This window comes from Calidris pugnax, unplaced genomic scaffold (genome assembly GCF_001431845.1).
Source record: "Calidris pugnax isolate Ruff unplaced genomic scaffold, ASM143184v1 scaffold44, whole genome shotgun sequence".
NCBI lineage: Eukaryota > Metazoa > Chordata > Aves > Charadriiformes > Scolopacidae > Calidris > Calidris pugnax.
In genome coordinates this window covers 20,115,487-20,141,701 of record NW_015094506.1, presented here as the reverse complement: position 1 = coordinate 20,141,701, position 26,215 = coordinate 20,115,487, and the positions used below count along the sequence as shown (strand labels likewise).

Genomic DNA, 26,215 nt, shown 5'->3' with positions numbered 1-26,215 from the left:
GGTAAGCTAGCAAGCTTGACTAATTCTCAGTTGTGCTAACTTCATAAACCTATTTTAAGGTTTTAACTTTGACTAAAGATTAGAGGTAATGTCTTCACGCTGCTACCTTTGAATATATGATACTCTAATATGATTATGTTTAGTAAGTGTAAATAAAATATCAAATGTATGTTGTATGGTACACATGTGAAAATAGGTACGTAATGGACATTTTACAACATCCTATAAACTGTCATTTTTGATGGTTTAGAATGAGATTGTACAAAAAATTGATGTATTAATATAAAAACACCTGCATATACTTAAATGCTTGAAGTAGTAAATGATACACAGAATTAGAAAACTCCACAACAGGAACAGATTATTTGTATTTCAAAACATCTCACACTTGAATCAGAAAAGTGATTAATTATGATTTTATTTGATTTAAAGCTGGCTTGCTCAGCAAAGCCACTTTAACCTGTAAAGCATTCGAGTTACTGTTGGGTTTTTCACCTTTCCAGACAACCCTAGAATCAGTATTCAGAAAAGCCTAAAGAAAGGAGAAAAGAGAGGAAAAAATATTTTCAGCCTGTCTGACAAGACTACATAAAAAGCCTGTGATCAAAGGGTCTTAAATACACGTTACTGGTGTGACAAACAACATTTTTGTCCTTTTATTAGATTTATTTTTCTTCTGAAAACTGCAGTGGCCAGTGTATAGTTTGTGAAAGAAAGCTGGCAGGGTTGTATTCTTTGATTCCTAATTAACACCTTCAGTCTCAAAAGAGAACTAACAGAAATACCATAAAATGTTGCAGCTGCATTGTTATTCCGCTTGGTTGGTTTGTTAAAAGTCGGCTGGGCATTGGCAGCTGCAATAAAGGAAAAGCTCAATGGATGTTTTGTATTGTGCCCACTGAAGTGAAAGAAGGCAACCATTTTATTTTCAAATGGGCAGCTGCATAGTGATGTTTAAATGGAGCTAAATGTGAGATTTACTGTTAATTTATAGTAATTGGTTATAAATAAAGTAGCAGTATAGCTTGGCTTTCATCTATTAAAGTCATAGAACACAAATTGAAGGGAAATCAGTTATGAAGGGTAAAAAGTGAACAGTAAAATACTGGAGTGATAGAAAATGCTGCTTAAAGCAGTTACTTAGAAGGAGTAATAGTATTCAGTTTTGCAATGTAATGCAGCAGCCACCTTGGAAGCAAGTAGCCAAGCCATTCTTTAGATCGCGCTTTGAGAAGCAAAGGTAGACATTGCTTTGTCCCACTGTAGCAAAAACCAAAATTTTAATGCTGAGATCAGAACCAATGCAACTCTGCCTGGAAAGCATAGGTTTGTATTTTTGGTAGTAGAATAAAGGAGGCATTTAACTCTGGTCAGATAAATCTCTCTCACATTCAAAAAATGCAATTAGGGAAATATGTAAATCTAGATGTTTCATCAAATGCTAGCTAAGGGGTTACCAGTTCTTTCCTTGCACAATGACTGAACTAAAGAACTTCAGTGTCTGTGTAAGAACCATTGTCCCAGCCCCAGAGCCCGTTGGAAACAGAGTCCAGACTGGCCGTGGGAAATACCTACATATTTGACACAGGCCCCATTTCTGAGAGAAAAGGGGGTGGAATAGAAAGTATGGAGATTTTACTGTTGCATTCTAATCAGCCATGATCTGCCTAATTTGCTTTGATCAGGAAGATAAACTAATTTTCCTATAGGCTGGATAAAAGTAATTAGCAATCCAATGCTTTCATGTTTTTGAAAAGGGTAAAGAAAAGAAGAGCAGAAATTGTTATGGTGGGAGCAAAGTACCCCTTTTCGGCTCATCTGAAAGCGCTGTTAGTTGAAAATAGGATGGTGCCATAGGAGAGGGGCCCTGATTAAGGTGGCTTTATGGGCTGGGATGTCATTGATCTATAATGCTACGCAGCTAAATGTTTCTGAAGGTTAATTTCACATGAGTTTTACTATATTTAGGTTCTGTTCTCTTTTATGGAAAAAAACATATCCTATGTAAACAGTATTTCTGCCATTCTCTGAGGATGCTGTTTGGTTTCCCAAGGCATTTTGGTATCTTTCTCCACAATCGCATTAGAGTAATTGGGTGGTTAATTAAAGTCTGGATCTGCTGCTACCATAAGGCTTTAAGATGAGGGTTTCTAAGGCCACATAGTGAAATCAAAAATGCTATAACCATCACCAAAGCCAAATTACTGGATATCTCCATCTCCTGATTCTGTTAGGTAAGAATGTGTGGTAGGTAAGAATTAGGTAGGCCTGTGTGGTTCTGCAGGCCTGAGCTGTGACTGTTAGCCTTACACGTGCACTATGGTGTAGTATTCCTCCACTAAGTTTTCTGGGAGCTGTTACTCCTCTTCTCTTTGACTTTGGCCATTCCATTTAAGTATAAACCAAGATGCCTTGAAAGATACTGACTATAAAACTATAAAACCCTTAATATGCAGACATGATGAAATGCCAGGACACAGAACAACCATCTTGACCCAGGCAAACAGTACTCATTCAGATAATCTTACTGAAGTCCACAGGCTGCAGAACACCCCATTTTTAATCTCTGTCTTTAAAAATGAAGATTATTTTGGAAATACTTATTAGCTGTCTTAACTAGTAGTAAATTAAGAAGCTTTCAAAGAATATGTGTTCCTGTAATTTTTTATGTTTGCTGCCTGGTCTGGTGCTCTGTCAGTAACACACCTGTTATCATAAGCAAACATTATCCATCCCACATGACATAAAAGAAATTACTGGACTGCATTGTTCAGCTTTTAGCTGTCTCGCGTTCACAAGCTTGACTTACAACGGTATAGAAAGCATTTCAGGGGTGCATTAGGGGCCTAAAACACCCATTCCTCAAGGAGGCCAGACAGACCTTCCATAACATTAGGGCCTCATATCTGTACATACTTTTGTGCTATGCAATAATAATGCAAAGAAGAATCATGTAACCTTGACTGTACTAAATGAAAGTTAAGGATTACGCCTTCCCCCAGGTCTCCCCATCTTCCGTGTGAATTGAGTAGTTCATCAGGCAGTTACAGCCAATCTACTTAATTCTGTCTACCTACCTCTTTGTATTTTGCAAGTTATATTTAAAAAGTCAGATAAGCATAAGGACTTTAGTTATCATTTGTTGTATTTGTATTGCAGTTCATGGCCATAATTGGGATTGTGGATCCACTGTGTTGGGAACAGTTAAAATAGAGAGGCAGGCTCTATAAAAGATTTTGTAGGGAAAAAAAAGCTATTTGTGATGAATGGGAAAACCATTTTATGGTGTGGATAGAGAAACAGGGGCATATGTTCTATCTCAAAGACGCTCTTATTAAAAAAATAATATCCTTTAAAGACTGAGTTTGGAAAATTAATTTCCCCTGCCAGCAAGATGCACTGAATAGTATTCGGGGGAAAAAACGATGTTCCTGTATGATAGCACTCTTAAACTGAAGTAGATAACAGATTTTTCAGTTGCCTTTCTACATCCTGAAGTATGTTGGCATTGTGAACATCTGCAGTATTTGCATTCCAACCCGTGTGATGTCAGCTGCAAAGCTATGTTAGATTGTATGTGAGAACATGGTCACAAAAATAAAAATTGATGGAAGAGTTATAAAGAAAAGTAGAAGCATTCATTGAAATACCACTGAGAGTTGTGGTTAGCTTGGGAATATTTATTGGTTTTGCTTAAGGAGGCAGCACCACCTCATAGATAAAGCATTGATCTGAGATGCAGACTTATATTCTATTTCACTTCCTTATTGCATCGCTTAGTGCCACAGCAAAGTTAGTTCCTCTCCCACTCTACAGTGTCCTCAGCTCCTAAATAGTAGCTAACTCTTTCTTTATGTTGTTCTTTGGAAAGTATTGCATAATTGAATATTGCTGCACAAAAAGTACAGGACAGAAAAGCCAACAAGCACATAATTACTTAGGCCCAGAAAATTCTCCACCCAATCCCTGCCAATACATATCCTTCTTGGATATGAGTTGGCAGAAGTTGCTCCCCTGGCACTCCCAAGAGAAGAGATAGCAATTTTGTCTCAGACCTTTGAATTACATCACATTTTCTGTAGGATGTGAGCTAGAGTGCAGATTACCACAGCTGTTATTCACAAACCTGAGAAAGGACAAGGGATTGCTTTTATCCTTCTATTCAAGTTGCACAAAAATTAGTTTCCTAAGTCCTTGGAATTTTTCAGAATGAAAATCATGAGGAAATTGGAGGATCTGTGACTCTTACAGGAGGAGAACACTGACTGTAATTATGAAAGATGTCCTTCTTCCATAGTGTTCTGTTCATTACAAGGCCAAGGGTTTTTAAAATAACATTTTCATGACAATATAGAAATGCACAACTCTCAAAATGATGTGGAAAAATAGTTTTATAAGGAATACTTCACACTTTTGTGATATCAGTCATTTTTAGTCCCAAAGGATTCAGCACACATACGATGTCACGTCTACGTAGAATTTTTTAGGAAGATCATGTGAGCTTTGCCCGTGTTCTAAGCCATCTGGAAACCATCAGCAAAGCACTGAGCCTGACCTTACCTGAACACTAACCTTACACAAAAGGATGTTTTTTATCTAGAGACACCTAAGAATCTGCATGAGAGAGAAACCTACTTCATCTCATTGAACCTAGAGGAATCTGGCTATAAGATAGAAGCTGACATGAGGTTGGACTCCCTAAACTCTACTTTCATGAAACACATCTTGAGTTACAGAGACGAATGATTTCAAAAGTCTTTAAGTGTTGTTAACAGCCTAACTCCCATTCACTTTTGTTAGGGTTTTACTAATTTTTATTAAATTGTCCTTACTAAGTATTCTGTATTTCTAGGAAGACTTACCCATTTATATTTTTATGAAAGGAAGCCCAACAATCAAGTCACAAATCTTAACATATACCAATGAAAGTAAAGACAAGTTCTCACTTTCCCACATGAAGAAAACTAGTTTCTTTCAAGAAAAGCTTGAGTGAGCAACCAGGCATTACAGTATGCTTCACATGTCAGAAAACTTAAGTTGTATCAGTGCAGAGAAGGAATCAAAGAAACAGATTTCATCTAGTTTCCTTGCATCACTGCTAGTATGAATATTGTTCATATATTTCATCTTGTAATTTAGTTGCTCCTGAATTCAGCTGAACTGGTATTCAGCTCCATATTCACATGCTGTTCAAAAATGCAGCTGTCTAGAGTAAGCATTGTCTCACTATCCTAACAGTCAGTGTAGTCCTAGTTGTTGGAGAGCATTGACCAAACAAAGTCACTTATCTGAAGATGAGATAAATCTTTCTAGATTTAACTGACTACACTAGGAACCCAGAAGCCTGTTTCACATGCAGACATGAATCCCAGCCTGAGAGGTCAACATAGTTGCCTAAGCGTAGGTATCTATCTAGTGCACTCAATTTGCCCTAGGGTATCTTAACTGGCTTTCAGCTGTCCCTTCAAAAGGCAACATGCAACCTGTGTCATCAGTCATAATGTAATATTTGCCAGGCCCATATGGGCGTCTCAGGAAAGCGAGAATGTTTCAAATGACTCTAGATGCCTGTGTTTAGCAAATTAAATTGACTCTTCATTCTTTAATGAAGCTGGAGCTTCATTTACGTGGTCACAAATATCTATCTTAAGCCGTTTAAGGTACTCCAGGTTATTTGATGTATCTTCATGAGGTACCTATTATATGACCTTTATGGGAAGTGTAAGGCTATTATATGGCCTTTACTGTATGGAGAGTGTTGGTTGGAAGCCAGATGTGATACCCTAAGTCATCTCAAGAAGTGAACCACAGATAAAATAATCTGACCTAGTTTACTTATAATCAGGCAGGAGACCCATGGCATAGTTCCCCTAGATATCTTGAAGACACGTGGAAAATTGCAGTACTATTAACACAGTAACTTGGGGTGGGGGAACAGGGCATGTTTGGAGGAGAAAAACCCTTCTGTTCAAACTGTGTTATAGGCTTCATATTATTTTTACAGTGAGTTGGGATGAGCAAAAAATGGATGGGATATGTCCATATCCATATAGGTGGTCAGTAAGGCAAACGAAAGAAGCAGATGCAAGGTGTGGCCTTCAGCCATAGTTCATGTGATTTCCCATATATAAATCCTTGACTAAGCTGCTCCCTTTCAACAGTACTACAGGGAAGGATAATCTTTGTGTATCCTTGTGAGGGATGTCAAGTGAACTTCGCTGATCCCCAAGTTGGGTGTTCTTGATGTTCACAGTAAATTGTCCAGTATGGTAAAAAGATTGATTTGTTCAAAAAAATTAGATCTATCTGGATTGGGGGAAATTTGACAGGGGTCTGATTTTATATTTTTTTAAATATTAAAAAATCTGCTTAGCTTTACATCATTGGCACTTCAAAATTTGCCATGAGTCTCTATTGTATGATCTTGTTCTGTTTTTCTTCTTTTCTGTGATACTTACACATTTTAACCTGATTATTTCAATAATAATAATAAGAAGAATAATTATATGTCTTGTGCCCTTCATAATAGCTCATGTCTTGGCTTTGGTAAAACTTACTGGATGCAAAATGCAAAAAAAAAAGAAATTAGGAAAGAATAGAGATGTTGTTATGATGTAAGAATAGGTTAAAAAAGAGATGTATGTGTAAGGGGCAGAGGTTTTGAGGATTTAGAGTTCGTTTTATTTGGAGAAAGATAAATTAATACAGTATTGTCTTAAAATACAACCACAAGGCAGTATGTAACATATTATAAATTATTAAGCCTTGTAAAATAAAAATGTTGAATAATGATTTTTTATAAAGTTCTTGTCTTTACTTTCAATATAAAACATACAAAAAGTCTTCTGACATCTGATTAAGGGAAATTTTAGACTTTTTTCTTTAGATAAAGCAGTCAGGTTCTGCTTTAATCAGTTTCATTGTTGAATTAGAAGAAACATACCTTCCACTCTTAAAATAGTAACGTAATTGTAAAGTTGTCAGTCTAGAGTTCCTATTTGGACTGATTACACTTGATAAAAATAACAAGCCATGACAAATAGCGGGGCTAGGTTTCAGTAGTTCACTGAAGAATGTCTCTACCAAGCCTTTGTGGTAAAATGTCTTGTTTGCAGGACAAATGCAGAGTTGAAATAACAACCCATGAATACCACTGGTGAAATGGCTATGTACACAAGGTGAATGCTAAAGTTTTCCCTTCTGAATGGACCTTTTAATCCAGGCATTATCTAGCCTCTGAAAAAGTCTTCAGTGGCCTTACGTACAGATTAATGGGAAAAGCTGAGACTCGGAGTTGGGCTATTTGCAGAAACAGTTTTCAAGATTTACTGATGGTTGACAAATGCCATTTAAGCTTTCAAAGCCATCAATATGCTATTGAAAGGGATTTAGAGGGAAATCCTCCCACTATAGAAGGCGAGGACTTTGAAGGATCTCGGTGGAAGCCCTTGGTCTCCCCACCCCTTCAAACCTTTCACTGGCTTCCTTCAGCATATAGGGCCCTGAAACGCGTGGCTATGGGAAAGGGGGGGGAGGTCCCTTTCAGAGGCATTTGTATATAACTGAATGTGCCAATCTGCTTTTGTTCAGGCATGAGAACTGAATAGAAGTGTTTCCAGAAAAAGTCTCTTGTGCTCATGGTCAGCTTTTCAATAGGCTTTCTGCTAATAGATTTTTAATATGGGAGCTGGAAATGGCGAAATACAAGTTTGAAAATTTTATTGAATTGAAAAATTGCCTAGAAAAGGCTCTCTGCCCTATAGCATTTGTTAACGATGCTACCATTTCCTTCTTTAACACTGGCTTTTAAAGAAAAGTAACCTCATACATTATGCATGTGACAAGACAAATCACCTGAGCTTTGAGTTTAATTACTTAAAATAATGCCCTGTCTTTTTTTCTGCAGACATTTTAAAACCTGTTTCTGTGCTCTTTCTTTTCTCTGGTTATTTAAAAGCTCATTTTCAAACCACATGCCTTTATTAAAAAATGTCCATTATGGGATTAGGTTAGAAAAAAAGACACCTTAGATGATCGTGTTTTAACTGTTAAAGGGGTTTTAATTTAGGATCAGGATGGCTTGAAGTTCTAGCTTTTTCCTGCGTTCTGCTGAATCCGCAGGATTCAAGATGAAAATTCTGAAGAGCTTAATGAAACTGCACAAATGAAAAAGTGGCAGAACCCGCTGGACAGTTCTGGAGAAAGGATCTCTCTGGAATCTCTGACGGATCATGCAAGGATATACTGGGGCTTTTTTCAGGGAGTTCCCAGTGAGTTTGTGTTTTTCAGTCAGAACTGCCCACAAAACTCCCTTTGCAATCCTTTTAATAACAAAATGTCTAACCATGTAGAGCCATGCAGTGCCATCTTCTTCAGTCTGCCACAAATATGTGAAAGTTGAGATCCATATGCCAAGACCATGACTGAGAGGGGCATCCTTCACCTCTCTAATCTTCCACCACTCTCCACATGGGACGGGAGAATGAAGCCAGCCTTTAGGCTGAGGTAGTCGCTTTGTACCTGGTGTGTGGTGTGAAGAGCAGCACCAGTCTGCATCCCACCAACTCCAAATCCCTCATGAAGGGACAGCAAGGCTGACTGGATTCTGCGGAGTGTGGAAAATAGGATAACACCTCTCAGCAGAAGACCACCTTCTGCTTAATGAGTGCCTTGACTTTATTTCTGTCCCATTTCTACTTGCACTATTTTCAAGCTGGTGTCCATTCTGTCACCATGTGGGGGAGAAGTGCAGCAATAGCAGTATGTGGCAGGTACTGCCTTGGGCACTCTTGTGCAAGATGAGTCCAGTGGTCATAAGCAGTTGCTGTCATGTAGGAAGTGGGTGTTGCTGTGATCATTTGTGCTACTTGTTAATCACAAGGCAAATTAAGCCTAGAAGAGATCTCCCAGAGTGTCTAAGCCTTCTAGTTCCAAATTGTTGATTGATGTTTGCCCAGAAGGAAACATCACAATACAGATTATTCCGAGCGATCCTTCTGGTTTCCTGATGGAGCAAACTGGAAAGCTGGACTTCATGTGATAGAAAAATTGAGCAAAGGTTATGGAAAAAAGAACGAGGAAGGAAAAATGAGCAGAATCAGCACATCACTTTGGAAGCACAACATCCAAATGAAAGTTAAGTACCCAAATATTTGGAACAGGTACGACAATCAAATAGAAAAGAAAGAAGGGCTTTAACAGTGGAAAACATGGAAGTAAAAGAAACTGAAATAAATGACTTCCTGAGATTTTTGGAACCTCCTCACTTGAAAAAAAAGGTATGAGGATGATTTCATCAGCAGAAAATGTCATACTTTCCTCTCTTTAGCAACCCAAATGAACTTCATCCTGTCTTTAGCTAAACAGATTTGAGAAACAGTAAAAAGGCTGGAAAAAATACGTAGAGATCTTCCCAGTGAACCCAGTGGTACTACATTCACTAGTCCAGGCAAAGCGATGTGCTGTTGCATGATTTCCACAACTATGAAGTGCTGCCTATTGGGTAGAACCTGGCATTAGGCATTGGGAGGCCTGGGATGACGTCCTCCTCCTATGGGAGTCAATGGGAGCCTTGCTACCAGCATCAGCAGAGCCAGGTGTTAACCCCCAGGCACTGTTGTAGTGCTGACATTGACTTGCTGTGTTATATGTTTTCAGACATGGAAATAATAGGGCGGCTGATTCTTTCCAGCATTTTTATAGCATTTGGAATAGCTAAAGAAAAGAGATCTTGGAAAGTTCATTTCATGTGCAAAAAAAAAGCAGAGCTGACAGGTGCAATATAGGAGACGCGTTTATTTCACATACGCACACAGGTGGAATAGAGTTGGCAGCAATACTTTACATTTGGTAAAGGTTTGTTTTGGCTACTGATTGTTCAATATTGTCTCCAGGAAGACCCAAAACTGATATTTGAAGCCTGAAACTGAGACACTGCATTGGATTTGACTGAACATCACCAATTAATTGCTTGCCCTGGAGAGATTTTCTGTTGATCATCATAACAATTGCAAGAAGTGGTGGGTCACTGGCCTCAACAGGAGGTTGCCAAACAGTGGACTGTGTAAACACTGTGAATAAAAGGAAGGAAGCAGGGATCATTTATTCTGGATCAGAGTCTGCTGCATCTACTCATACTAAATATTAGCTTATCCTCTGAATAGCCCAGCTCACCTCAGTAGAAGTAGTCCTGAAGTATTTTGCCTCCATGTATAAATTGTACATCTCTGATCTCAGTAATTTAAGTTACTGGAAACAGAAATAATTTATCCAAAGAGATAACACTTTTATGCTAGAAGGAGCACAGCCCTCTTCCCTGAAGATTTTGCTGGTATAACCACATGAAGGATACATGCCAGCCTGATCCAACATGTGAGGTCTCTACCAGAGATTACTCTTCATTAGGGTGAGTTAGTGCATCTCAGCCCTGCTCCTTGACCTGAATTGTTTAAAGCTAGTTCAGGGTTTGCAGTGTTCTGCCTATCTGAAGGGCACCTGTTCAGGTACAAGCAAACAAATTGTGTGGAGACCAGGTATATGGGATGTCAGTGTAAGATTAAGGTTTAAGGGTTTATGTATATTCAGACTCTTTTATACCAGCCCATGTGAAGGTATCTCATGATGAAAGTGAATTTTGAACACTTAAGCAAGAAAAAAAAATTACCTGATGGTGAAATACAGTGTTTTTAAGTCCATTATCTTTGTAAGAATCAAGATATACGTATTTCCTGGCACTTACTGTTGCAAAGTTTGGGTGTTCAATCTGTCAGTGAAAAATCTGACAGCTCTCATTCCTCTGAGCTCCGTAGGAGGTGTTGGAAGAGGTTGTCAGCCAGCCAGGGGCTGGCAGATCTGGAGGCCCATTGTATTTCAATGAACAAGTCAGACAAAAAGAGAAGATGTGCATACCAGAAAAAAATCCACAACTTTGTGTATCTGAAGAAGATTTACAGTATTTATGTCCTAGGTATAGGATCACCCCGCATTTCTCCAAGCTAACACTGCCAACTGAAGAAGAATTCTGCTTCACCTTCCTTATTTGTTTCTTGTCTGTGTTTTAACTTGTGGTGGAACAAACAGCAACACAATGAACCAGCTCAGGGAAGTGATTTGGATTAAAACTTTTTTTTTTTTCTGCTGTATTTATTTAATCTGGATCAATTGCCAACTCCGGTTCAACAGCATCCTCAAAAGAATGTGCTGTTGGGTAGGAAGGAGGAGGCGGCAGAGATCAGGAGTCAGTCTTTTGGTAGCAATGTTGGATGAAGATGAGCATGCTGGTAGTGTGACATCAGTTGGGTTGTCCACGCGATAAAGAGAAGATTCTGCAATGAATTAATTCAACTAAGCAACAACACAAAACCAATCAAATTAGTAATTCAGAGCAGAACTCTAGTAGTTGTGATATATCCTAGCATCATTTTCTCTGCTGAAACTCTTTAATCACTCTTCAACAACACAAGGTACAATTAAACTATAATAAAAGCAGAAGCTGTGTTAAAACAAGTCCAATCATTCAGCACCAATGCATAGGAAAATGGGACCCTATAGAATAAGAAAGGTGAAACAGCTAACCAGAATTTTACTGAAAAGTCTTTTTAAGATAAAAAAGATCAGTTGGGATCAAAGAGGTGGACTTTTGTCTTTGCTGAATGACGTTTTTTGCCATTTCCTTTACCAACTCAGAATTTCACTCAATCTTAGGGTATGTATATTTTGCAACAAATCAGTTTGGGAATACCAAGTTTATATATGCGACAGCTGCTACATTGCATCACACAAGGTAGCACTGTGTGGAGACCCTGCATGATGAAATTGGTGCAGTCACAGCAGCATCCTGCTGTAACTGGGATCATTAGCCTTTCTGAGGGCATCTAACATGGTAGTGAAACTTCCAGCTCTGGACCCAGCTCACTCGTCTGTACCTTGGGTACCTTTGCACTATGCAATGGAGGACATATATTTGCTGCTGTAAAGACAGGTGTGTTGTGCACATGTTTCCAGACACTTAGACTTACACCAGCACTGTTAGAATATATTTATAGCAGATGCTCTCAAAGCTGTTTGCTTTTTAATTCTTCAAATCCATGCTGTGGAATTGAGTTGAGGCAAATTAAGACCAGCAAAATAACTAATTTACAGTGTATCTTGTTATGACTGAAATCAGGCTAATCCTGATTCATTTCCACTCTCAAGGAGCCTCACTGGAGTGGTATTGGATATTTTGGTGAAGATAAGTTTTAAAATTGGTTTGTGTGACATGTAACCTACACTGTGCATAACTTCCAGTTGGATATTCAGCCCACCTGGCTGTGTGGCCCATTATACTTGATTTAGAAAGGTTGTACTTTATGACTTTAGCTTGTATTTTGAGTCTTTGTCTGCACTCAGATATTTTGAATTAGTTTCTGCTGTACTCAAGGTGTAGTACTCCAGTAAGCAAACTATGCTGTGCTTTTTGTAGATTTTCTCCTCTCATATAAATAATCATAATTCAGGAACATCTTTACTGAATTCACTGAAGATGTTGATGAACATCTTTACATGTTGATTTTTTACATGTTGATGAGGTAATGATGAAATTATAGACCTGAAATGAGAAGGAAATTGAACCCTCATTTTCTAAAATGGATGAATGTGTCCATTCATTCAGAAAAAAAAAAGTTTGTTTTCCTGTATTTCTGTCATTTTTATAACAAATAGTTGTAAAAATAAGCAACTTCTAGAGTTGCAGAAAATATTCTGAAACTAAGAAAGACCAAGGGATTTTTTTCCCAGTCTTGGTCACTTCTAATACATATCTTTTCTCAATTTAACTGCACTGTTTTTCATCAAAAATAAGACAAACAGTACCTGCTAAACAAACAGGTAAGGATGAAAAACAGAACGAACATTTTAGTAGTTGTCTTCATAAATTACAATAAAAATTGATATGTTTTCCTGTTGTGTATTTTTTCAGTATATGCCCAATATGAATCATGTGTGCAGTACTTGTAAAATCTATTTGAATTAGTGTGGCAGAAACAAGCAATAACTCACAAAGTAAAATAATACTAAACAATCTGTGGGCATGGAAGGAAGAAGAATTCCATTCAGTCCTCTTTTAATTGCTTCTGCTGGCTTCTGTATTATAAAATATTCCTTTAGTTATTTAAGCTTTAAAATATGTGAGTTAAGTACAGTAAATGATTGACATGTTGGAATGTTTTTGTAACTTACCCTGGTAATTATTACTTAGCAAACTGATTCTTCAGCGCCAAATGAACAGCCATGAATCAGCTTTGAAAGTATATGGATAATTTCATTTAGTGAGCATTGTGAATTTGATATACAAAAAAAAAAAGGAAAGAGCCAGAATCTTTGTACCTAAAATGAAATGTCAGGTACTTGTCAGATTAATTCAGCACTGTGTGTGTTTGATCTGATCTTTGATCTTTACTTTCTTTTTGACCCTAATTGTTTGCTCTGCCCTGCTCCCTCTGCTGGAGTCTTGGATAAACTGAATGGCAAAATTGTTTCCTGAAAAGATTAATCATGCACGTACTGTTTGCTTTACAAATGTTCTGCAGTCTAGATTTAAGTAAGTCTTTGATGGCAGTTTATATGACAGATTTGCCTACTATGTTCAGGAATAATGCATGCTGTTTAAAATGACTGTGTTACAGAGCTTCTGCAGTAATAAGCCAAATTTTGCTGTCTATGACATTAGAGGAACCCACTGAGAGGTGTTGGGAGTGCAGAATTTTGGCCAAAGTATTTTGTTAGTTTGTGTTGAATCCAGATGTGCCCTGTCAGCCTGGTTTGCCAGGATCTGACGTTTGATAGTCACCCAATGGGTTATTGGCCAAGACACAACAGCAGAGAAGAGGTGTAGACAGAGCCGTCCTGACCTTGCTGGATCACCTTTGAGGCTTCCCTACATTCAAGGGGCCTGATCCTTCCCGTAGATGTCTATTTACAATTGCAGTGCTTTTCTCTTCTGTAAGCAAAATGCACTGCTGGAACAAGCACCACTGGTGTGCAAAGGAAGGGAAGGACAGTGCGAGGGGCCACTGGGAATACAGTCTGTTCGCTGGCATAAAGCTCTTCATGAGGTGCACAGGCACACACACTCCCACTGCAGGGTCTATTCTCATGCGACCACACAATGTAATTTGCTTTTTGCAAGGCATGTTTTAATAGAAAGGTGTTGGGTCTCTGGAAACAATTAACTTCAATGTCAAGTAAAAGAAATTTTCTGTAAAAGATGGATAACAAGCAATCCTGCTTTAGACCTGCATCACTTCTGTGTTAATTTTTAAAAGCATTGAATAAGATCAGTTGCTGATAATTTGCTATTACAAATAATATTGCATGGGATAATGAACTTCAAAATATTTAATTTTAGCATTTGTCATTATCAACATGCAAAAGGGCAAAAATATCCATGCTATTGCCACTTATTATTTACTGTGAATACTTTGATAGAGTGATCGCCTGCTTTGAGTAATGGCTATTATAACTCTCTCTCTTTACTGCCTCTTTCTCCAAATCTACCACATTTTTCCCAGAAGATGTTTCAAAATACAAAGATGTACTGCTTCAGATGTGAGTCATTTAGTGGAAATTCACATTTTAATCTTAGTTTACTACAGAGCCCTTCAAAGAACCACAGATGAAGTCTGAAGGTAGTTGTGAGAAGAAATGCTATGATTTAATTGTCAGGAAGTGCTTACAATGCTTATTTATGCATGCTCATACTCTGCCTTGTGCTGCTCTGCATGGGTGTATTAAACATGCAAGTACATGACTACCAATTTTCATGTTGATTTTGGAAGATAACGTCATCTAGGACCATTAAAATGAAAATATGATCATTGTTTTCTGAGTCCATTGACAGCTTATGCATCAGCATTTGGAAAACTGGTGTAAATGCCATGGGGTGGACAGTGTGATCTAATGAAAAGGGCACTGGACAAATCATCATCAGTGTTTGGTTCCTCCATGGCGTTCAACCTATTGTTTGACTGTGAGCATGTCACTTCACCATTAGGTGTCTTAGTTTCCCTTCTGTAAAATGATGGTAGTTATTATTCTATTTATTTATTGAAACCTTGAATGAAAACATGCTATAGGATTTTATTTGTAAGAAATAGGAACTACCACTACAGTGTTGGCAAATAGATTTATCTACTTTAGGTAACTGTAGCAGATGAAATTATTTTTACTATCCATAGCGAAGCATTTGCATTAGTTGGTGGTGTGTACTTAATAGTTGACATATTCTTCCATCATACAGTGGAGTTAGTAAAGTATTCTTCCAGCAGCAGAAACAAGAGTGCTGTGTTAAAAAGACAGGCATACCAAGGGAAGAGTAGTAATTCTCACCCCTTTTCATTATTTTGTATTGCTACATATAAGATACTCTCAAATTTTGTTGTAAATGGATTAAGGAAATTGTCGTAGTTTAGGAGCTGTTCTTAGCTGATAGGAACTCAGGGAGTGCATTCAGCTTATTGACAATATTTTCATGTGAGTGCTTTATCTTTCAAAGACTTCCATAAAAATAATCATTAGTACCTCTTGTTGGGCTAAGGCAGGCCTAGAGGAAGCATAATTAATAATCCTAATAATAAGTCTTGATCATTTTCTAAAAATCAAAAAACTGATTAAAAAAAAAAAAGAAATTAATTGTCTTTAATACTGGATTATTGTATAATACCTGCAATGGGTAGACAAGTTTGTACCATTCAGTACAATTAAAGTTTAGCATAGTAGTAGATTACCAGGTTGGTGAAAGCCCATAGAAGCCTTACATATATCCCAAACAGATTTTTGTTCTTCTTTTAAGGACAAAAATATAATGTGAAAAACTGATCTTCCAAGATGAATAGTCACTGAAACATCTCTTGTAATAATGGCTAATAACAGGTTAGTAACTCTGCCTCCAGACTCCTCTATTACACGTTAAGAACTACTTAACTTGTTTTACTGGCTTTTGGGAATTTATTGTCAACTACTAACTTTTAAGGGGGTAACTGGGTATTTTTTCAGCATGGATATGCATGAACAACAAAACTGAGGGAGAAAAGACCCATTGTATTTGCCTTCTTGGACTCCGTTTTGCAAATGTTCACCAAGAAAAAACAATGCATGGTGCAATTTACAGTATTTTCTGTTCTTCAAAGATTTCATCACAGGTAGGATTCCTTTTGCAAGTCACCGGAGACACAGCATGGTGATTGATTGTCACAGAGAGTAATTAAGATATCATTATAGTGAGCCATGCTGCCAATGCAGTCATTGAAGCAAAACTTTTTATCTTTTGAAAGAAGTTATTTTGCTGGTATGTTGCTTTTACAGTCAGCACTTGGAAACAGGCTGCAGGAATACTGATAGGAGGACAGATAATGCGTTCGTCTGACTGTTCAAAATAACCTAACTTCTTTCTAGTACAGTACCTCATGGTGCAGCTAGTTCTCATAAAGGTAGATGTGGTACTGTTGCTGTTTACAGTAGGAGCTTTTTAAAACTCAGAGTGTACTCTTAACAATGCTATTCCAACTGACATCGGTGGGGTTTGCATGTGCTTTGGTGGTGCCATATAGGGCTTGTTATTTTATACTAACTTTTTAAAAGATATTCAGTTTTCTAATAATTATAAAGTTTTCATCACTGTAGCTTGTAAGAGTCTACCAAGTTTAACAGGAAATGTTTGCAGTTTCAGCTAGTTTGGTTTTGAGTATACATGCACAGGCACACAAATAAAATATAATCAGAACCATTCCACTAAGGATAGTTAAAGATCTAGTACCTTGATTTTAATATATTTCAGCATTACCCTACAAATCCTGACGTGCAAGCCATCTTTCATCTCCTTTTCTTTTCTGGAGATAGCAAATTGCTGATTTTGACAGGCTAGCACTGAAAGGAGAAATCAGAAAACCTGTTTGATACACCTTTTCGAAAGAAACCATTGCAGATGCCGGACGTTAGACATACCCGTTACGGTTGTTACTGGTTTTCATAGTAGTAATATGTAAGCCTACAATTTACCAGCTAGCTCTTTCTGGCTGGTAGCTGTGCTTGATCTAGCTAATGGCCACAGATCTCATCTTAGCTATGTCTTCTTGGCAATATGGTCCAATGGAGGGCAATTATTGAGAACCTCTCGTATTTGTCTCTGGAGCACTGTGAAGAATTTCTTCTCACCAGCCCAAACTTTGCAGTATTGCTCACATGAGACCCAGTGACTGATTGCATTGCATTAACTCTTTTTATTTGTCTCATTTCTCCAAGCATTCCCTCAGAAGCAGCTCTGGGTGATGGGACTTATCTCATAAGTCCCTTAGTTACTCAGTGAACAAAAATTGGATTAAATGTGTCCGTGGTGATTCTAACCCAAAAGAGTATTCTGAATCTAAAAACTGTAAGCACAGATGAACTACTGCTCTGCCAGTGTAAGCAATGTGAGGAGTTTAGGGAGAAATAGTATGGCCTAGTTAGCCAACTGGTACAGTTGGAAGGAGTAGAGATTTTGATTTTTGTGCTGGAAAATTTCTGGTTTTCCATCTGCATCAGTTAGCTTATCAAAGATACTACCTCTCCCTACAGTAGTTGTCTTTATATTCTTAAACCCTTAGAGTTAGAACAATAACACATTGCCAACACAGACTGGAATGGCCTGTGTATTAGTTACTAGTCTGTTAAAAACTAGTTTGGAAAGACATTATTGAACAAATTTGGAAATAATTTCTGTTACCTGCACCATCCCTGCAGGTATTTAAAAGACATGTAGGTGTGGCACTTAGGGACATGGTTTAGTGGTGGACTTGGTAGTGTTAATGGTTGGACTTGATGGTCTTTAGGGTCTTTTCCAACCTAAATGATTCTATGAAATATGCATAGGTAATGTTTAGTAGTTCTGTTGCACAAATACATCTTTCTACTTTATGTTCCAAGAAAAGAATAATCTGGGAAAAAAGGAACCTACCTAACATAATGAGATTAATTAACTGGTAGGTTTAAAAAGAACTAGCAATTGCTGCAGTGTAAACTGGGGAAAAGAAGAGGTTTTCCTTTATCGTATGACGCAGAGCACGTACTTTACCACATGAGTTGAGTCCTAAAAGGAGACTAGGACATTGGAGTTGACTTTTGGTAAATCCACCTCTGTGGTATAAAGATGTTTTTAAGAAAAGTGCACGTATTGTTGATTTTCCCATTGTGCATCAAAGAATGTAATGAAAGCTGCGTTCTCTTATTCCAATCCTCTCAAGATATTAGGGTCTGGTCTTTAGATTTCTTGTAACTAGTGTCATCATGTCGTCCTGTGGGTGATATGAACAGACAAGTACTGCCTGCTACTAATAGAAATTAATGTGCTAGAAAAACAGATTTCAGCTTTCCCTGGTCAGCCAGAGCACTGGTTAATGCTGGTTTTGTAGAATGCACTAAATATGTGTCTTGCTGAAGATGAATCACTCCCATTTTCCACCACGGCTAGCTTTTTAAGTCTAAAATGTGATTTGTTATGTTTACAAAAACCCATTAAGAGAAGTGTTGAAAATCTCATGATCAAAATGATACTGTTAAAATACTGGGTTTATCTTAATATTCAGTAGTGTATGATTCACTACCTGGATGAGTTTTTCTTTTTTCCAAATAAATCCATGGTTTTGTTCCTTTGCCAGAATAAATCCTTTGAGCCTTTATCAAAGTGAAAGGGTAATAACCTGCTAAACGGTATGAAAGAAATGGGTGATAAAGTATTATAGTAAAGAAAGAATTTAATAAGTACACAGTTCTTAAATTATACCTTGATTTTGAAGTGAATGCAGAGACTTTACCCAACAGTGATTTGATAATTGTTGCGAAGTATTAGCACATTTCCTTTATTTCACAATCTCTACGTGAAGTATGTTTTTAAATTATACATTTTTGAATTCAGCAAAAGATCAAACAACAAAATTAACTATGCTGACTAAAAGCATATATTCTGTAATGTGAAACAGACTGTGGGTAATAAGAACTAGATGGACTAGGAATAGGACGTCTACCCACCAAAGTACAGATAACTTATTTACCTTGTAAGCTCTCAACAGCTGGAAGAAATAAAGTTATCTAAATACTACCCAAAGTAGCTGGAAAGTATAAACATATATATATATATATGTGTGTTTAAATAGTGGGGAGTTTTAAATTATCACAAAATGTTTGCATAAAATATGCATGTCTGATATTTTTATTTTAGCAGTCTAAAGGACTTTGGATACAGTTGTGTAGTCATATCTTTCACACAGAATTTTATTACGCAGTCTGTTTACAGTTTTATACTTAAGGCAAAGCAATTATAATGATACTGTGGGGCATGGGGAAGACAATGGAAAACAATGAAAAAGCATGTTAAGAATAAAAAGGTATTATATGAAATTTAGTCTAAAACATAGCTTGAATGAGCTCTGACAGAGCTGATATGGCTGGTTGTTTCCTGTGCCAGGAACTACCGTGGAACCCCACCAGGAAGTGTGCTACAGAGCAGGATCGCATTACACCCTTGTTTTATGGTTCATTTCACTTATTTAATGCAATTTGAGAACCTGCAAAAAAAAGAGCACTCTAAAAAGGGGATGTTTGTTATTTGAAAATATGTCATTTCTTTGACTCAAGTAAGTTGGGGTTGGGGGACACCTAACGTGCCTAATGTAAGGCAAGGCAAATCTGTACCACCATGCAGCAGGTTGTTCACAAAAGCAAAATGTTTCCATATTCATGAAATGTAAAGAATGATGCAGATAGTGTATATCTGTACACTTTTGTCTGTCTACTTTAATAAGCCAAGTGTGCTACAGTGCTACAGCAACAGCAAAATCATAGCAGTTTTCCTTTACTACTCCAAGTAAATTTTAATACGGTACAGCGGTTTATTAAAATTATGTAGACTAAAAGGGTTGTTTAGTGTTCCCGCTGATTTATAGAGCGTGATAAAACATTCCAAAATCTCTGGAAACAAGGAACGTGCTACAACCTGTATTTGGTTTGACAAAGCTGCGTTCATACGAAAGAAGAATGTTTAACGTGCTAACTAGATAATGATTCATCAATTCTGGCAGAGGAACTAATTTTTGTTAATGTAGTACTTAAAAATGTGTGGAATGAACAGCTGGATACCACAGTTGTGGCATGCCATGTTAAGTCTCTGTCTGTTTTCCCCTACAGTGATCTCAGTATGAACAACATTACTAAGCTGCCCTCAAACCCCGTGCACAATCTCCGCTTCCTGGAAGAGCTGTAAGTATCATTGTATCCTTGATGGGCATAGTCAGCACTAGACACATTCCTGTGTTTGTCTCTTATACTTACTGTGGGAACCAGATAAAACGGTGCAGGAAAGCTGTCAGCCTGACACTTTTGGCACATGCGGAAACACTTAGCTGAAAAAAAACCAATTGCTCGTGATTCTGGAAATGAACTTATAAAAGAGTTACCGTGAGGCTACAACTTTTCTAAGCAGAGACAGAGCCAAACAAATTAAAATTTTTAAACAAGGGCTGTTTAAAAGAGCTGGATTGCTTTTTGGAAATAGTTAAGCAGCAGGATATTAAAAGTTTGAATACTGGCTCATGTTTATTAAAATCGCAAGTAAAGCTATAATCAAAACCAAAACCTGCTGCCTCGTTCTGCCTGTGTCAAGGACAATTGAGCCCACGTTTCATAGTATCAGGGCTCCTTGTCCTAGTCACTTTTAATTACTGTTTCCTTGCTCTTAAATTTAGCATCCCTGAAGGCTGACTGTAAAATGCAGAAACCTGCAAAAAGCTTAGTTACGCTATCTAGTACGTTCACTGAGGGGAAAAAGTACACTGCAAAAACTAGCTAATCAAGCACAACTTCAAAAGAGGAATGCTGGTTTGAAGTGATGGTGACTAACCAAAAGTGAAAAGTATTGTGCATTCATGAGACCTGGATTTGGCAGTGACCCTAGTTATAATGGCCCAGGCTTAAAAAGAAAATTTCAATTCCTGAGGAGTGATGGAGGCTCTGTAACTGATGTACCATAGATGTTGTGGGAAAAAGCTGGCACCTGCATTTGCATGAGTACCTCTAAATGTTGATTAAAAGAATTGTCTAGGCATCCGGCCTCTTATGAAACATGGGGTTTAAGCTTTTAAAAGTGAAAGCCTCCTTTTTTTACCGCAAGTTTAGCTGCTAACACACCATAAAACCCACGTAAGATACACAAAGTCATGGTGCTGCCCTTCTTGCAAAGACAGAGTCTATTTTAAGCTATGAAATGTGTACAGTCCTCTGCAATTTAGGTGGGTATTGCACTGACAACTTTTGGTGTCCTTGATAATGTTCATTTGAATTTTGCCACTTGGTCTTTCCAGCTGGCATCTATGAAAAAAAATAATTAAAACTATTTTGGTAACACTAACTTTGAACAATACCCTATTTGCAAGCAGATTATCCTTTCTTGTCTTATTTTTATTACTGGAAGTATTTATATTTAGAAAGAATTAGTTCTTTTAATTCTCTCTCTCTTCCTTTACTTACTTCCTTTCTTTGTTTATCATTATCTGTATTGCTGTTTGTGCAACTTTCAAATAACATAGAGATATGGACATAAAAATGAGAGACGTCACACACCAAGCGTTAATAATATCAAGTGCATATGAAATGAATATGCCACAAAGACCCTGCTTGTGGATTTTGACGTCATGTTCATGTTTGCTTGTCCAATCTCCTGTCAACTCTAATAACCCTACTAAAAGCTTCCATCCCAATGACTTCTCTCCAGCCATTAAAGAAAAGAAGAAAAACAAAAGTTTGGGCTTTTTATGGAAGGAGATTCTAATGCATTAAGCCAAGATACCTTCACTCTTTCATTTTATGGTCCAAAATTAGATGACCCAAATAGTGAGACGTACATTGCTGTTTGAGAAACTGTTCAGCAGTCTGCTTCATATTCCTGATGAAGAGCTTTGAAAGTGTACTGACCTTATTCTTGTCTTGGACCTACTTTTTCCACTGGAAATATTAAACCATTGTCCTTAGAAGCTTCTGTTCCAAATTAAGTGATTCCAGTCTTTCGTTGCTGGTAGTACCAGAAAAATATTTATTTATTTATTATGTTGTGCGTCACATATACGTAGTCAGCTCCTCCACTTGTTTCACACAAGCCAATGATTTCAATTTCTCATTAGTTCTGATGCTGTTTTGTGAAACCCTTCCATTTTGTATTCACTTTTCAAATAAATGTAGAAAACTGAAGCCTTTCAAGAGGTGAGGCAGCTGATTACCTCCTCTTAGTGTAGATTCAAACCCATTGTGCTGAGAGGCTCTTTGGTGTTCAGAGGCATGTATTACAATTCAGTTTAGTATTACGTAGAAAAAGTATAGACAATGGAAAGGGAATTGGCTATTCAGTTTTGAAGTAGGGTGTAACAGCCATCGTAGTTCCCATGCTCCCCTTACGCTCATTTCTGAGCAGTGATTGTACATTGGAAAATTATGTTGCCCATCCAGGCATTGCCACATGATTTTTATTCCAAATTTACCTGGGAATTATGTATTTTGTTGATGTGGCTCAGTTAATAGGGACTATTGCAAAATATAACTTGGCCCATAATGCAGACATTGTAAAAATAAGGTTTTATGAGATATTTAGACCAAAGCAATGTTTCCATGAAATTAAAACGCATCTTAGAAATGTCTATCCAGTCTTTGAAATACAACAACAGCAGGAGCTTAAAATGCATTTTTTAGGGTTTTTTAGTGTTGAAAGAAGTATTACTAATCCCTTTATTAGAGGGGTGGTTTAAAAATCTGATAAAAGCAAACAGTTGATCCTCCGAGTTTTAGCTTAGATACTATGTCCTAGATGTGTGGCTTGGCAATACTGCTAAGTCATTACCCCAGAAGAGCTGAGAATTTATTAAGACAGTTAAACCAATTGTTTTGACTCCAAAGCAAGGATGTATAAGCCAGGACTGTTCAGCCAGTTCTGACCTTCTAGGCTGAATCTGATCCAGTCTTCCAGCCAAGGTTATACACCTCTGCAAGCAGCATTCTCAATCCTGATGATCATGCCTGGTATTTATCCTTAACCAAAGACTTTGATCACAGAAATACAACATATTGAAACTATGCTTTATTTTTGAGGTGCATGTTCCTCTAAAAATGTTGGAAAACATTGTGGTACTTTGAAAACTGAACTGTTCTAGCTCCTGAAAAGTTTAGTTTTGAGCAGGATCTTACATTTGTGAAAATGATGGGCCTTTCAGGCATAATTTTGTCTTAAAGTGCATGTGATAGAACTCCCACCAAGAAAGAAATATGCTTCGGCTGCTTGATTATCAGCAAGTTGCTCTGCATGAACTTGTACAACACCATTAAGTCAAATTCTTCATTATGAATTCAAAATAACTGCAGATATTTATCAGTATGACTGAGTCCAACAATTGGTCTCATGTGGAGTATTTCTATGCATATGTCATTCTACAATATATGTAGAATGCTCATATTAATAGAGCAGTAGTTAGAGTAGTGCATTAAAAAAAATAAATTAAAAAGTGTAAAGAATTACCTAGGGTGTGACTTTTAAGAGTTTAAGAGACAACTACATCTGAGTGTAGACATATCATTTTGTGATTACTAACACTTCAAAGCAGTGCCTGAAACTGTTTTATTTTATAAATTAATGTCTCTATGAAGAGTGAGGAAGAAAGCCAATAATAATTTAAAACTATTTGAATCAGACCTAACTACAAATATCTCCAACTAGATATATGTACGCACAGACATACTTATACATAAATATATGCACACACACCCACACATGCACACATATAAGGCTTTTATTTTAATTTTAAGCACATTCCACAGATAAGCAAAACTCCAAGTGATTTTTAGTACTTTTTCAGCAACTTAAAATAGGTGTTTTACAGCAACAAAGGACTGTTTTATTACAATTAATTTACCTACAGAGTAAGACAGTTTAAAATAACTTGCATTTCACAAAACCAAGCATTAATTAATTGCAACCTACATACAGGTGCAAGAAAGCTTACTGATACCTGTATTATTTCTTAAAATGACCTTAAAGGGAATTAAATAGTTGTAAGTTTTTCAGATTGATCATGGTATTATTACAGTAGTTACTCAGGCAGAAGTGCCTTTAAAAGTGCATTTTACTACAATACTGAAGTGCAGAATTACAGATACAATACAAAACAGGCGTATTATGTGAATCTCACCACACATGTGTGGAAATCCCTTTACACTGCAAAAGTGGTCAAGAGGCCACTGTATACACAAATATGAAGTCCTAAATAACCAGGCACAATCCATCACCATCTGTTCTTATTTATTGTTTTCCCTTTATTTCTCTCTCTGTTTGCTCTTTGTTCCTACAAAGAGGTTTTCAAAGCTGTTAATGGGAATTAGGTATTCTTTTCCCCACTGACTTGGAGCAGTGGGACGGAGCTCTCTGGTCATTTACATCTTTGAAACATGAGAGCATTAGCTCCTAGGGTATTACATGGTCTTTATTTTTCTGCTGGTGCAGCCACAGTGTGGCTAGCACTGAAAATGGACTCTGTACTTTATGTAAGCTAGTAGAAAATATAGAAGTGCTGCAGCCGTAGTCCAAAACTTTTTGGAGAAAGTGAGGGAATCTGTAATTTATTTCAACTTTGGACGGGATGTTTCAATACTAGAATCTTGCCCAAAGATTAACCTGCCTAGATTTAAAAAACTCCAAGGCAAAAAAAAAAAAAAATACCTGAAGCTGATATGCACAACAGTAAAAATAGGGTATCATCTAGTGGTCTCAAACTGTCCTCAGATGCTTCCTTCTGATGTCACTTAAATACAAGTTTCACAGTTCTTGCACAGTGGATTTTAGTGGAGCTGTTCCTGGTGGAAATGGGCTCATGCCACTTCCGTCAGCTGACTTTTCAAGAACTTTCACTGCTAAATGATTTATGATCCCATAGGTAGCTTCAGAGCTGCGCATAGTCTGACATGTAAGTTATGAATTTGGTTTCTTCACATAAATTGTGAATTTAGTTTCTTCACTTCATACGTGCATGCATGTAGAGGCGATCTGTTCTATGCTGCCATGTTCGATACGTGGTGTTTGTCAGTGAGAGGAACCTGCCACCAGCCAGGCAAGTGGCCCAGGGCACATTGTAAATTCTGTTGCTGTAAGACAGACTTTGTTGATAAATCAGGGCTGTGACTCCCCAGCTTTGCTTTAAGACATCCAGGGAGGCACTCAAAGTACCGACAGCGGGAACTGCACCACTCATCTTGAAATTAACCATATGTTGGTAAAAACAGTGAGAAGATGTTTGTCTAGTTAATCAGTTGGAAGCAATTATGGTAGTTTTCTCCCCTAGTTTTTTCATACGGTTTAATTTACTAGAAAAGAACAAACCCAAATGCAGAAGATTCCTACTGAACGATGTAACAACTCTAACCTTTACATTCACAAAACAAGGGCCCCGATGCTCTGGAGCTGTCGGTGCCTTTGTTGCTCTTCCCTTTGATGCCACCAAAGCGAGTAACAACAAAGAACTCTGCCATGTGGATGTGTCAGCCTGGCACCCTCCAAACTGCTCTTTTTGCCATCTTATCAAGAATGACAAGATGAGGAACCAAAAAAAAAAAAAAAAGAGAAACATCAGAGCAAATGCCTTACTAAATTAGAGCTGCTTGCATTGCTTGTTGAATAGCTTGTGCTGACAGACAATTATTCTGGAAATGTTAATACAAATTGTACAGAGCAACCTTGACACTGGAACTGCTGTGCCTCTGTGGTGTAAAGGGTCAGAAGAGGAGAAGGTGGTGGATGGTAGAAGAGAAAAGAGAAGAGAAAATAGAAAAGATATGCATGCATGTGGAAACACTAAGCGTTCTAGGTTGATGTTCAAGAAAGCTTGTCAGTGCTGCTGCGTTGCTCCTACTGAGTGTGTTGAAGTTTATTTTTGGCTTGTAGCTTGTAAATGCTTTCTGGAACTTGTAAATTATTATCCAGCAAATTCGTTAGGAACTACTTTAGAACATCAAAAAAGGTCATAGGAAGAGCTTTTTGTATTTTGCGATCGATACAGATAGTGAAATTATACTTAATTAAACTACAGTGAAACGGTGCTTTATTAAACGTGCTATATATCTGTAGATCCTGAGGCAGGATTTTAATTTAAGTCTCACACATTCTATGTGTACTGCA

General features: G+C 37.4%; 1 protein-coding gene across 1 annotated transcript in view; it reads left to right on the top strand.

Moving 5' to 3' along the window:
• Window positions 1-26,215, top strand: part of LGR5 (leucine-rich repeat containing G protein-coupled receptor 5) — an 82,155-nt gene that overhangs the window by 5,915 nt on the left and 50,025 nt on the right. The window contains exons 2-3 of the mRNA XM_014963321.1: window positions 8,122-8,270; window positions 20,091-20,268. Coding sequence (XP_014818807.1) covers window positions 8,122-8,270; window positions 20,091-20,268 — 327 coding nt within the window. The remainder of the gene's footprint in view (window positions 1-8,121; window positions 8,271-20,090; window positions 20,269-26,215) is intronic.